General features: G+C 52.6%; 1 protein-coding gene across 1 annotated transcript; it reads right to left on the minus strand.

Annotated features, from left to right (window-relative positions):
* Nucleotides 1–2897: 2897 nt before the first annotated feature.
* On the minus strand, nucleotides 2898–8042 carry LOC102160148 (leukocyte immunoglobulin-like receptor subfamily A member 5). Its single transcript, XM_084965683.1, has 6 exons — nucleotides 7756–8042; nucleotides 7225–7319; nucleotides 6805–6840; nucleotides 4644–5078; nucleotides 3251–3301; nucleotides 2898–3103 (listed from the first exon to the last, which is right to left on the minus strand). Exons 1-6 carry the CDS (start codon nucleotides 7803–7805, stop codon nucleotides 2898–2900), a joined length of 873 nt encoding a protein of 290 aa, XP_084821809.1. The 5' UTR covers nucleotides 7806–8042.
* Nucleotides 8043–12941: the final 4899 nt, after the last annotated feature.

Genomic DNA, 12941 nt, shown 5'->3' on the forward strand with positions numbered 1-12941 from the left:
CCTGTGACTTTGTCAAATTCATGGATGAGCTCTAACAGTTTTCTGGTAGAGTCTTTAGGGTTCTCTAGGTATAGTATCATGTCATCTGCAGATAGTGATAGTTTTACTTTTTCCTTTCCAATTTGGATTCCTTTTATCTCTTTTTCTTCTCTGATTGCTGTGGCTAGAACTTCAAAACTATGTTGAAGAGTAGTGGCGAGAGCGGACATCCTTGTCTTGTTCCTGATCTCGGTGGGAACTCTTTCAGCTTTTCACCATTGAGAAGGATGTTAGCTGTGTGTTTGTCATATATGGCCTTTATCATGTTGAGGTAGGTTCCCTCTATGCCCACTTTCTGAAGGGTTTTTATCAGAAATGGGTGTTAGATTTTGTCAAAGGCTTGTTCCACGTCTATTGAGAGGACCATATGGTTTTTATTCTTCAGTTTGTTAATGTGGTGTATCACACTGATGGATTTGCAGATATCGAAGAACGCTTGCATCCCTGGGATGAATCCCACTTGATCATGATGTACAATCCTTTTAATGTATTGTTGGATGCAGTTTGCTAGTATTTTGTTGCCAGTGGTCTTTTTAAAAGTTAATAAACAAGGGAGTTCCCATTGTGGCTCAGGGGTAATGAGCCCCACTAATATCCATAAGGATGAGGATTCAATTCCTGGCCTCGCTCAGTGGGTTAAGGATCCAGCATTGCTGTGAGCTGGAGGTCACAGACACGACTAGGATCCCGCATGGCTGTGGCTGTGGCTGTGGTATAGGCTGGCAGCTGCTGCTCTGATTTGACCCCTACCCTGAGAACTTCCTTAAAAAAAAAAAAAAAGTGATAAAGAGAAACCTTGACTAAACAGTCAGCAGGGGGAGCTTTCGTGCCCTGAGATGGTAACTGGCAAGGACTCAGCCAGTGAAAAGCATGGATTCCCTGTTTATTCCAGCTTCCCATCTCCCTGTCCTGTCTGTAAAAACATCTCGTTCCCTTGCCTGGCTGGAACCTGCACATGCTCGCCATGGAGACAGACACCAAACTGCAATTCTCTGTCAATCCCCAATAATCCCATCTTTACTGGAGAAGTATCTGGCAGATTCAGCTCAACATCCAGAATCCACTTAACCCCCAGATCTGATTTTCTAAATACTTCCCCAATACTCTCAGAGAAAAGGTGGATTGCTGGTCAGGATAGAAGGAATACAAGATACACCTGGAACTCCGTTTTAACCTAGAAAGCAAGACAGCGATCAAATGAAGAAAAAGTGCATCTCTAAAAGCACCCCTGGGAGCTTGAAAGGGCCCCTGATGGCCAAGTCTGGGAAGCTGAGCACCAGGAATTTCATGGGGACAGTTGTATGTTCCCCCTACTGAGCTCCAAGGATGCAGGGGCTCATTGCAGGCAGGGGGTCATTGCAATGAAAAAGCCTGCCGCCCCCCCCCCCACCCACTGCTCCCTGAGATGACAGAGTCAGAGTAGCAGAGAGGAGGCTTGGGTACAGTTTCAGAAGAAAAGTAGCTTTGCGCCCCAGCCCTGCCTCATGCGGAGGATACAGGGGGAGGGGGAAATGCGACCTTTATCTGGCATCCAGGATCTAGAGCTGCATTCACCCACCCACCACTGCAGCACCTCAGAGATGAAGCCCTGGACAGGATGGGTGCCAGGCTGGGCTGTGGGACATGGGTGGTCAGAGGTCTGGGAAGAAACATTAGGAGTGAGTCAGAGAGCTTATAGAAAAGCTCTGCCCAGAATCCAATTCCAGGAGCTTGGGGGCCTCCTGAAGACACAGTGTGTGGGTCCCCAGGTGGGGGGAGTCCTAGTTCTGCTGCAACCAATGAGCACAAACACAGTGGCTTAGAGCTCCCATTTATCACTACATGGCTCTGGAGGCAGGCAACTGGCGATGGGTAAAATCAGGGTGTCTGCAGGGCTGTGCTCATTCCTGGAGGCTCAAGGGGAGAATCCACTTCTGTGTCTTTCCCAGCATCCGGAGGCACCTGTGTTTGCGCTCTGTCTCCCAGTTAAGGAGGGTGTATTTACATTGGCTATTGAAAACAATGCTGCTACGAACATGAGGTTACAGATACCATTTAAGTCCTGCTTTCATTGTTTTTTTTTTTTTTTTTTTTTTTGCACGCAAAATATGAGTGGGATTGCCGGATCATATGCGTAATATTTGAGGAAACTCCATCTCGTTTTTCACAGAGGTTGTACCATTTTGTGTGCCCACTGGCATCCAGGTATCTCCTCGTCCTTGCCAACATTTAGGTCTGCTCGGGGATGAGTCACTGTGGTTTTGATTTGCATTTCCTTCCCTGGGCTTTGGATCCCAGACAGTGGGGACACGAGGAGACGCCAGACCAAGGAGGGCAGACCCCATTCCAGGAGGACAAGACATGGGATGTGGGGGAGAGCCAGACAGGTGCAGCTGGGGGCTCACCAGCTCAGGCAGGTGAGAGGTGACAGGTATCAGTGACAGTCAGGGCCCTGAGCTGCAAGTTCGTGGTTCCCAGAGGCAGCTGGGAATGTGGGGCTCCAGGGGGAGGGGGGGAGGCGGGAAAGTCCAGCCGGGAGTCCTGTGCTGAGACATGGAAGGGATGCCCCAGGTGCTGACATCATCAAAGAGGGAGGAGGGGACACCGAGGAGATGGCTTGAGCTCAGCCGCGTGGAGCTTCTGAAATGAAGCAGAAGGAGGAGGAAAGGGAAGACGGAGGCAGAGGCTGTCTTAGAACCAGAGGGGTCCTGTCTTAGAACCAGAGGAGAAGGGAGACCAGAGGGAGTACGTGAGGGGCTGTGAGTATAAACCCAGGAAATCCAGGATGCATCACCCTTCCCCCATGCCCTTCTGAGGACAGTGTCCCCCCAAGGTTCACTGTGGAGGGTGCTGTGTCTCCTCAGGTTCCATCAGGAGCCTCAGGATCCCAGGGAACATCCTTCCTGGGGCCCTGGGGTCCAGTCCCTCTGCTGGGCACCCTCGTGTCTCCATCCCTGGGGTCCATGTTGGGAGCCGCACCAGCTGTGCCCAGCTTCTGCCAGAATCACCACCAGGATCAGCAGGACCACACCGGCCACACCCAGGCAGACACTGTTCCCCATCATGTAATCCTGGGAGGTGGTGGCTAGAGAGGAAGGCGAGGGGGAGGGGTCACCGACAGGCGGACAAGACTTAGCCCTAGCCAGGACCACTGTGACAGGAGCCCATCCCATGTGGTCCGAGGACTTGTCCCCAGCCAGCCCTTTGCAGGGCACAGCCCCAGGTGACTTACCTGTCCAGGTGCTGGAGTCTGTGGGTCGGAGACTGATTTCATCAGGGGCTCCTAGGGGTCAAGGACAGCGTACGCATGTCTGGGGCAGCCTCCCCCTTCTCAGGCAGACCTCAGCATCCCAAGCCCTCCCAAGCTCCTCCCTCTGCTGGACCCCTTCCACCCCTTCTCCATACCCAAGACCACTGGGTGGGTTTGTGTCCTCGGCTCCCCCACCCTGCCCTCCCACCCCAGCCCCACAACCAGAGGACCTGAGGGCAGGACAAGGCTGGAAAGTTCAGACCTGCCTTTGATCAAACGCAGGCTCAGGGACTAGGGTGGGTTTCCCCCTCCTGGTTCTCAAACCCCTCAGGAGTCAAAGGGCTTCTGCTGTAGGGGGATACCAGGGTATTTCACTGCCACTGTGTGTCCATCCTGCCCTTTGTGAGGGTCAGAACCCTGTCCCCTCAGGGCAGGGGACAGACACTGGGACCTCTGGCTGGACCACTGTCCCTCACGTGCTCCCAGCCCTGAGCTTGCTGACCTGGCTCTGGGGTGAGGGGCTGGGAGATCTAGGGCCCCTGAGCCAGGACAGAGGGTGGAGCTGCTCTGCTCCCCCCTCCTCCCAGCGCCTTTACCTCCTGGCTCACTTCTGTGCATCCCCCTTTCCTCCACTCCCTGCTTCACCTGCCAGCACCTGAGCATCTTGGGGAAGGACCAGGGAAGGGATGAGATGAGGATGAACCCTATCTCCATCCCTAAGAGAAGAAGGATGATTCAGCTTGCCCTCTCTTGGGGGTCTCTGCTCCTCCCCACATCTGGGATCCTGAGGGCTGACCTCTCCCAGATGGGTCACTGTGCACCCACAGTTCCCCCAGGTCACTGGGAGTCACAGGGTACCCACAGGTGTGTACCTTGGGGCTGTTCCAGGACCCTGTACACCTGACCCTGAGGTCACACGAGGATAAGGGGAAATGGGAGAGAAGACACTGGGCTTTAAAGGAAGAAAGCCTCCCTCTCTCCTTCCCGGAGGGTTCAGGTTGTCCCCGATGGACCCTGACTCCAGGAATCCTGGGGGCTTAGCACACACAGGGGCAGGGACAGCCTCACCCCAAAGGTCCCCCAAAGCACCATCCAGCCATGATCAGGGGCCGCCTGACCATGGGATTTGCCCAAGGGGGGGTGGACCACCCCTCAGGGAACACATAGCCTGGGGGCCCCACAGACTTTGCCCAGTGAAGGCAGTTTACCACCATCCTGAAGGAAAAGGCACAGGGTCCCTTGAAAGGGCTCCATCCTTCCCCGTCTCTGGAAGCCCACTCCCCACAGCCCAGGGGTCCGGCTCGGTGTCCACTGAGATGCTGGGGCTGAGTGTCCAGGACTTCGTGGAGCCTGGATGGGACCAGGGTCCAGGGACTGAGCCAGATATGAAGGCAGAGGAGTGTGGGGGGGGGGGGGAACCGGGGACCAGGGGGCTTGCGGGCCCGTGGGCAGAGGACACAGCTGGGGACAGCAGCCTGGGGCCACCCTGAGGGCAGAGCAGAGACGTCCTCATCTGTCAACACCAGCTCCAGGGCCTCACTGGGCTCAGACCAAATGCCACGTTGATAATAGAAGCACCGATTACACCGGGCAGTGTCTTCACTCACAGCAGCGATGGGGAACCTGGCCGCTGTCTGGTGTGGACTAATTTGAATCGTGTTACTCTCATCCTTGTACTTATGCGTATTCTCCTTGTACTGCAGGTGGAATGTCTCAGCCCCAGCAGGGCCCTGGCACACGATGGTCACAGGCTGTCCCCAGGGGACCACAGGGCCTGGCTCAGCTGTGATGGAGGGTCTGGGCAGGGCCCCTAGGAGGGGGAGAGCAGAATCTCAGGCTCCGTTATGAAGAATTCAACACACAACACAAGTCACTCCTTTTACTGGCTCCATTCAATTTTCTTTTCTTTTTTTTTTTTTAAGAAACTCACCAAGTTGTGCAGCCTTCACCACAATCCAATTTTAAAGCGTTTCCACCATCCTCCCCAAACCCCCTCACACCCATTCCACCGAGTCAGTTCCCTTCACTGCAGCTATGTTCCCACTTGACTTAAGGACCCGAGACTTGGTTCCAGCTTGCTCCTTGCAACACAGGGGGTCAGAGCAGGCTGCGGCCCCCAGGGCATGTCTGTTTCAGGGGCAGCTCCCCCACTGCCCAGGCCACTCTGGGGGGACAGCAGGGGCTGGGAGGGAGGCCCAGGCTGGGAATGACCCCGTCACTCTGGGGACAAGGAGAGCAGGAGTGTGTGTGGGCAGGACTGCTCCGGGCTGGTCTGAAGGCAGCTGCGAGTCCCCCTGGGATTGTATGGGGTGAGGGGTGCACGTGCAGAGCTGCAGTGGAGGTGAGGGCTGAGGGGGAGCTGGGGCCCAGAGCCCAGCAGGGGAGGGTCCCATTGTCCAGGGCGAGTCCTCCATGAAGCAGTCCTCCCTGGGTTTCTGTGTATTTCCACCTTCATCTCTGCTCATTTCCATTTCCTGGGGACGGAGGCTCTGGAAACCCCGTCTGTCTCATCTAGGCTGGGGGCAGGGGAGAGGGCTTGCTGCCCTGAAAGGGGAAGCTGGTCTCCCCTTCAGCAAGACGCCCCTAGAGGCAGGGCGCTGGCAGGGCTCACTCACTCCTCCACTGGCTCTTTGTGTCCTTCCACCCCGTCTTAGGTCCCCTCTGCCCCTTTACAGATACTTCCGTGTACCCCTGGTTCCACAACCGTGAGACACACACGCGATCCCTGCCTTCTTCGCGGGGCTGAAAGTCTCGAGGGAGGACGGACGTTGATGAATCATTGTGCAAATCCCCGTGTCCAGACTGTGGCCTGTGCCCTCGGGCGCGTGTGGGAACCCCAGGGGCAGACGGGAGGCAGAGCTGCCTCCCCGGGGAGGTCGGAGGGCGCCGGTCCCCAGCTGAGAGCTGAGGTCCAGCAGGAATCACCCAGGCTGGGGGTGGGCACGTGGGGCAGGCAGGGCACAAACACCGGGTCCAGGTCCGGAGCTGAGGGGGAAGGAGCCACGCGAGAGAGAAAGAAAAGCGAGGAGACCTCTGAGCCAGCGGGGCTGGGGACGGGCAGACCCGGACCCAAGAGGGGCGCACGCGGCTCAGTCTATCCAAGGTCAGCTGTGAGAGGGCGCTCAGCAAAATGGACATTTTCCTGAAAACAGAAACCGCTGAACGCAGTCATTCGACCCTAAGAATTATCATGCAAAACCCAGCACCGGGTGATGCGCTGTGAGTGGGGGGCTGGAGAAGCGGGACCCGGGAGGACTCCCGGTCGGTCGGGTTCTGCCCTGGGTGAGGTCGCGCCCTCCGCGCAGGGGATGCAGAGGGAGATCTGGGCTCGCGGGCTCAGCCTGGTCCTGCGGGATCTGAACCGTCTCTGCGGGGCCCTGAGAGCAGCGTGGACAGCGAGGGAGAGACGGGGCGGCTTAGGCCTGGGGGTTGCTGGCAATTCCGGTACTATGTCAGCTGCCAGGTGCCCCCCCGCCCCCAGGGTGGGCACACGCTGTCGTCGGGCTCAGCCTTTGGGGGTCAGGGAGAAGACTCACCTCGGCACGTGCGGATCGTCTGGCCCAGACAGAGCGCTGCAAGGCAAGTTCTAGTGAGAAAAACGCCCACTGCGCCTTTCCTCGCGGGGCTGTGGCCAAGGGGGCTGGAGGAGCCTGCGGGGGGCGTCATCCTTGTAACTTCCAGCCCCCTCCCCCACATCGCCTCGGAGCACAAGCCCCCTTTCTGCCCCGAAATGGTCTCCAGACAAACCCAGACCCCAGGGTCCTCAGTCTGAATCAACTCCACACCCAGGTACCTGGTTCTAGGACTGACCCTTCTGTGGGCAGACTGAGGGGCAGCCCTGGGTGGGAACCCCTGTGCCCCCCTCGGGTCCCTGAGCCTCAGGGGCTGGGGTCAGGACTGAGCCGGGGAGTGCAGCCTCTTGGCCCCTGAACCCGCCCCCCCATTCCAGGACTCACCGAAGCACAGGAGGGTGGTGGGATGGGGGGCCATGGCCCAGCCCCTGCAGCCGGTGCCCGTCCTGGAGAGATTATGGGGGAAGGACAGAGCCTGCCTGATGACACAAGAGAAGAGGATGTGCTGCCCGGGGGCCCAACTTGGGGTTTCCACACTCAGCGCCTCACACAAAGGGGAAGAGCTTGTGCCCTCCTCTCCCGGCTTCCCGCGCAGGAGACAGAGGCAGGGCCGCACTTCCAGCAGATGCTCCAATGCTCAGGTGAGGCTGAGCTCCCCTCCAGGTGAGCCCCCTGAGGGAGGAGCCTCTTTCTCCGCCTCTGGGACAAGCAGAGTGTGGGTTTGTGCCCAAACTGGCAGGACTGTCCGTCCCAGGACCACACCCCACCACCTGTTCTTGGGGAAGGTGTTACACCCCCATATCCCCCACTTCCGCATACTTAACGTGAAAAGTGGGACGTCCTCAGTCCTCCTCCGAGTATTTGATCTAATGTTCAAGTCCCAGCAAGGGAGGGAGAGCATTAAAAAGATCCTACTTGCAGTTCCTGTTGTGGCTCAGTGGGTTAAGATCCCAACTAGTATCCATGATGTTGCGGGTTCGATCCCTGGCTTCACTCAGTGGGCTGAGAATTCAGTGTTGCCGTGAGCTGTGATGTTGGTGGCAGATGTGGCTTGGCTCTGGTGTGGCTGTGGCTGTGGCCTAGGCCAGCAGCTGCAGTTCTGATTCAGCCCCTAGTCTGGGAACTTCCTTATGCTGCAGGGGCGGCCCTAAAAAGAAACACAGAACGTGTTCACGGGGCCCTCTTCCCATCTTCTCCAGGGACATTGGAGCCAGGAAGGCTCCAATCAGCACATGCAAATCCTGAATGGATCAGGAGATAGACCTTGGGACCTGGCCCTGGGCTTGGGGCCAGATGGGGCCCTCAGCCAGGTGCTGAAATAAAGAGCAGGACCCAGGGGTGAGGAAGTTTGTGCAGGCGGAGCCCAGTAGGACAGGACCCCTCATGGATGCCCGTGCCCAGGGCCTCTGAGGCCAGGGGAGAGCTGCTTCTCCTGGGGCAGCCGGGGCAGACACTGATGGTGTCTACACAGCAAACATTGCTCAGTTTTCCCTTCCTAACAGAAACCGAGTTTTGTGTGAGTGGTTGTGGTCCAGCCCTGGGGCTGGAGGCTGCATGGAGTGAGGAAGATTAAGTTTGGGTTAACGCAGTGCAGCATTCTCTTGTCGGTGAATGCAGTTCTTCATTGACTGGCCTGCCTTTATTTCACTTCCAATTTTCTTCCTCTTCTTCCTCTTCTTCCTCCCCGCTCCGCCTCCTCCTCCTCTTCTTCTTTTCTCTCCCTCTCTCTCTTTTTTTTTTCTTTACTTTTTAGGGCTGCACACGCAGCATATGGACGTTCCCAGGCCAGGGGTCGAATCGGAGCTGCCGCTGCCAGCCTACACCACAACCACAGCAACGCCAGATCCGAGCCACGTCTGCGACCTACCCCACAGCTCAGGGCAACACCGCATCCCTGACCCACTTGACAGGGCCAGGGATAGATCCCACCTCCTCCCAGTTACTAGTCAGGTTCACTCTTGCTGAACCACATTGGGAAATCCAAAGGCCATTTTCTTCTGTTCTACAGTTCTAGGTTGGCAGTTAACTTTTTCAGTACATGAAATCTGGCTGTAATCACTTCGGCTAAACTGTATCTTCTTGTTGCTGCTTTGAAAATAATGTGTCCTTTCTCAGTGCTTTTAAGATTTTTGTCTTTGGCTTTCTGCAGTTTTTCTTTGATGTATCTCCGTGTGTGTGTGTGTGTGTGTGTGTGTGTGTGTGTTCTGACGTTTATTGATGTGTCGTAGATAAAAGTGCACGTGTCAAATGCACAACTAGCTGAATTTCCACCAAGTGAGCACTCCTGTTTTCCAGCAACTTCTCTCCAAAGGTCATGACTATGGTGACTTCTAACAGCATGTATTTGAGGTCCATTCTCTGCAGAGACTATTTCTTCACATCGATGTGCATATTCTCTGCTGTCTCTTTATGTGTGTGGGTGGCTTCTGCTCAAGCACGGGTTTGTAAGACCCGCCCGTAATAAGGCGGGCAGATGTAGACCTTTGGCTCTGGTCACTCTGGAGTATTCCACTGTGTAAACCACCACAGGGCGTCTACGCATCCTGGTGCTGACAGGCATTTGGACAGCATCGCGTTTAGGTGATGATGGATGGTCCAGCTTTGACCATCCTAATGCATGTCTGGTGATGAGCGTTCACGGGTGTTTCTGTTGGAATAAACCTAGGAGTGCATCGCTGTGTTTGTGCCATGCGTTTACTCACCTTTGATAGGTCTCCCAAACGTTTTGTAAAGTGATTGTATCCATCTGCACTCAGTGCAGCTGAGTGTGCTGGTTGCTCCACTTCCTCACCAGTGCTTCATGCTTCCCATGTTTGTATTGCAGCCATGCTGTTAGGGGTTGGCATGGCTCTGATGACTAGTGCAGTGGAGAACATTTTCATGTGGTTTTGGTCACCTGGGTATTCATTTTATTTGTGTGAAATATCTGTTTGAGTCATTTTCTCACTTAAAAGTTGGGTTGACTTTTTTCTAAACATCAGGAAATGTTATCTTTTTTTTTATTATGTGTGCACGTCCTTTGTCAGATATATTCATAGCGAAAATTATTTTTAGCTGTGGTTCACTCTCTTCTTACTGAAATATAGCTGATGCCCAATATCATGTTAGTTTCGGGTATGCCACATAACAAAAAAAAATCAGTTTTTTTTCTTTTTATGATTGCACCTATGGCATATGGAAATTCCGGGCTAGGAGTCGAATCAGAGGTGCATCTGCAAACTACACTTTTATCTATGACACATCAATAAAAGTTGGCTGTCTTCAGGTTAATACCCAGCATTGAAGTTGCTGGATCATGAGGCATTTCTACTTGTAGTGTTTTGAGAACCTCCATACTGTTTTCCACGGTGGCTGCACCAATTTACATCCCCAGCAACAGGGTATGAGGGTTCTGTTCTCTTTACAACAACATTTGTTATTTGTTTTTAGATACTAGACATTCTGACAGGTCTGGGGTGAGATTGTGGTTTTGATTTGCATTTCCCTAACAATTAGTGGTGCTGAGCTTCTTTTCATGTCTCTAGTGGCAACTGGTGTGTCGTCTTTGGGAACGTGTCTGTTCAGATCCTCTACCCATTTTTTAAATCAGACTGTTGGGTTTTTTTCATGTTGAGGGGTATGAATTATTTGTCTACTTTTGATAGTCCTCCTTTATCTGATATGATATGCAAATATCTTCTCCGGTTCAGGATGTTGCCTTTCCATTGTGTTGGTGGTTCCCTTCACTGTGCAAAAGCTTTTTTGTTTGATGTAGTCCCATTCGTCTACTTCTGCCTCTATACTCCTCGCCTGAGGAGATGGATCTAGAAAGATATTCCTTGGAGTTCCCATCGTGGCACAGTGGTTAACGAATCCGACTGGGAACCATGAGGTTGCAGGTTCCATCCCTGCCCTTGCTCCGTGGGTTAACGATCTGGCATTGCCGTGAGCTGTGGTGTGGGTCGCAGATGCTGCTCGGATCCCGCATTGCTGTGCCTGTGGTGTAGGCTGGCAGCTACAGCTCCGATTCGACCCCTAGCCTGGGAACCTCCATATGCCACGGGAGTGGCCCAAGAAATGGCAAAAAGACAAAAAAAAAAAAAAAGAAAAGAAAAGAAAAGAAAAGAAAAAGACAGACGTCCAAGGGCATTTACTGCCTGTGTTTTCATCCATGAGTTTTATGAACTCAAGCTTTATATTTAAGCTTTTCATCCACTTTTAGTTTATTTTTGTATGTGATGCGAGAAAATAGTCCAGTTTGACTCTTTCACATGGAGCTGTCCAGTTTTCCCAAGTGCCATGTATGGAATAATCTGTCATTTTCCAATTGTATAGTCTTGCCTCCTTTGTCGTAGATTAAATGACCATGTCAGCATGACCATGTAAGAGATTTCTGAAATCTCTATTCTGTTCCATTGATCTATGTGTCTCTTTTTGTGCCCCACCATACTGATTTGATTACCGGAGCTTTGCAGTATAATTTGAAATCAGGGTGTATAATTCCCACACTTTATTCGTCTATTTCAGTATTTTTTGGCCATTTGAGGTCTTTTATATTTCCATTAGAATGTTAGAATTCATTAATGCCATTGGCATTTTGATAGGGATTGCATTGAATCTGTAGATTGCCTTGTGTAGTATGATAATTTCAACAATATTAATTTTCCAATCCATAAGTATAGTATTTATTTTTATTTATTTGTATTTAAAGACATTACTTTCATCAGCGACTTACAATTTTCCAAGTATGTGTCTTATTTAAATTTATTCCTAGATGTTCGTTTCCTTTTAATGTATTTGTAAATGGAGTTTTTTTTCCTCTTTTTTCCATTTCTTTTTGCTCTTTTTTTTCCTGCTTTTTGGGGCCGCACATGCAGCATATGGAAGTTCCCAGGCTAGGGGTCGAATTGAAGCTGCAGCTGCCAGCCTGCATCACAGCCACAGCCACACAGGATCTGAGCTGCATCTGTGACCTGCACTACAGCTCAGGGCCACACCAGATCCTTAACCCACTGAGGGAGGCCAGGGATCGAACCTGCATCCTCATGGATGGTAGTCGGATTTGTTTCTGCTGAGCCACAACGGGAACTCCTAGATTGTTTTTTCAGCTTATCTTTCTGAAAGTTCATTGTTAACTTCTCAACCTCCATAACCTGTGAGCCTGTTCATATAATAACATCTCCTCTTGCTCTCATATGTATCTACATAACCTGTTTACCAGGACCTGTCAGTTCCATTTATCTGGAGAACCCTGAATAATTTAGAGGGAGGTGTGGGAGAGAGAGACACAGACAGAAATCAGCACAGATTGTCACTTAGGAAAACTAAGATGAAGACCATTGAGTTAGCAGATGCAAATCTCTAGAGGAAACGAACTTGAGTACACATAGGAAGTGAAAGATCAGTACTAATTAAAACTGAGCTGGAAGGCAGGGCACCCACCCACTCTGAGCCAGGACGGAAACCTCCCAGCTGGTGAGATGCAGCAGGTCCTGAGGTGGGAGCAGCGGGTCTGGTGCCCACGCGGGTCTGCGGCCCCCGTCACTTCAAGCTGGCCGACCCTGGGCACATTAATCTCAGTCCCTTGTTTCTTCAAGAAAGATGGGGACACTCTGTGGAGGGTTCCATACAAGGATTCAACGTGCTAATGCTTACATAGAACTGAAATCTTAATCGCACCCTTGTAAGAGCTGCCTGGATCTGGGCTGAACTTTAAAGATATTCTTAAGGTATATAATAACATTTTAAATACCAGACCTGTAACAGACATGCAGGTTTCTTACGTTTCTATTTTTAAAGAACAATAAAAGATGGAAAAAATGAGAGCCGGACACTGGCGCCTCCTCCTGGACTTTCAGGGGAACTTTCCCTTTGTAATCGGAATGGAAACTGACTCCACAAGCTGGGAGGTGACCCCAAGAAGCAGGCTCGGGGCTCTCCTGGTGAGGGGGGTTCCCGCGACCCCATATGCTGGGAGGCACAGCTGGTCCCGCTGTAGGGAAATGGCCCTGCAGATCCCAAGAGTTTCTTTGTTGAGCCAGCATGGGGTGGCCTGTTTAGAAGCCCTGTATCATCAGCAACAACGCTAAATAATCAAGTGGGTAACTGTGAACTCACTTAAC

The sequence above is a fragment of the Sus scrofa genome, chromosome 6, assembly GCF_054392235.1.
Source record: "Sus scrofa isolate SSC_HxYL_T2T_F1_AM1 chromosome 6, Sscrofa_HxYL_maternal_Yorkshire_Landrace_v2.0, whole genome shotgun sequence".
Taxonomy (NCBI): Eukaryota; Metazoa; Chordata; class Mammalia; order Artiodactyla; family Suidae; genus Sus; species Sus scrofa.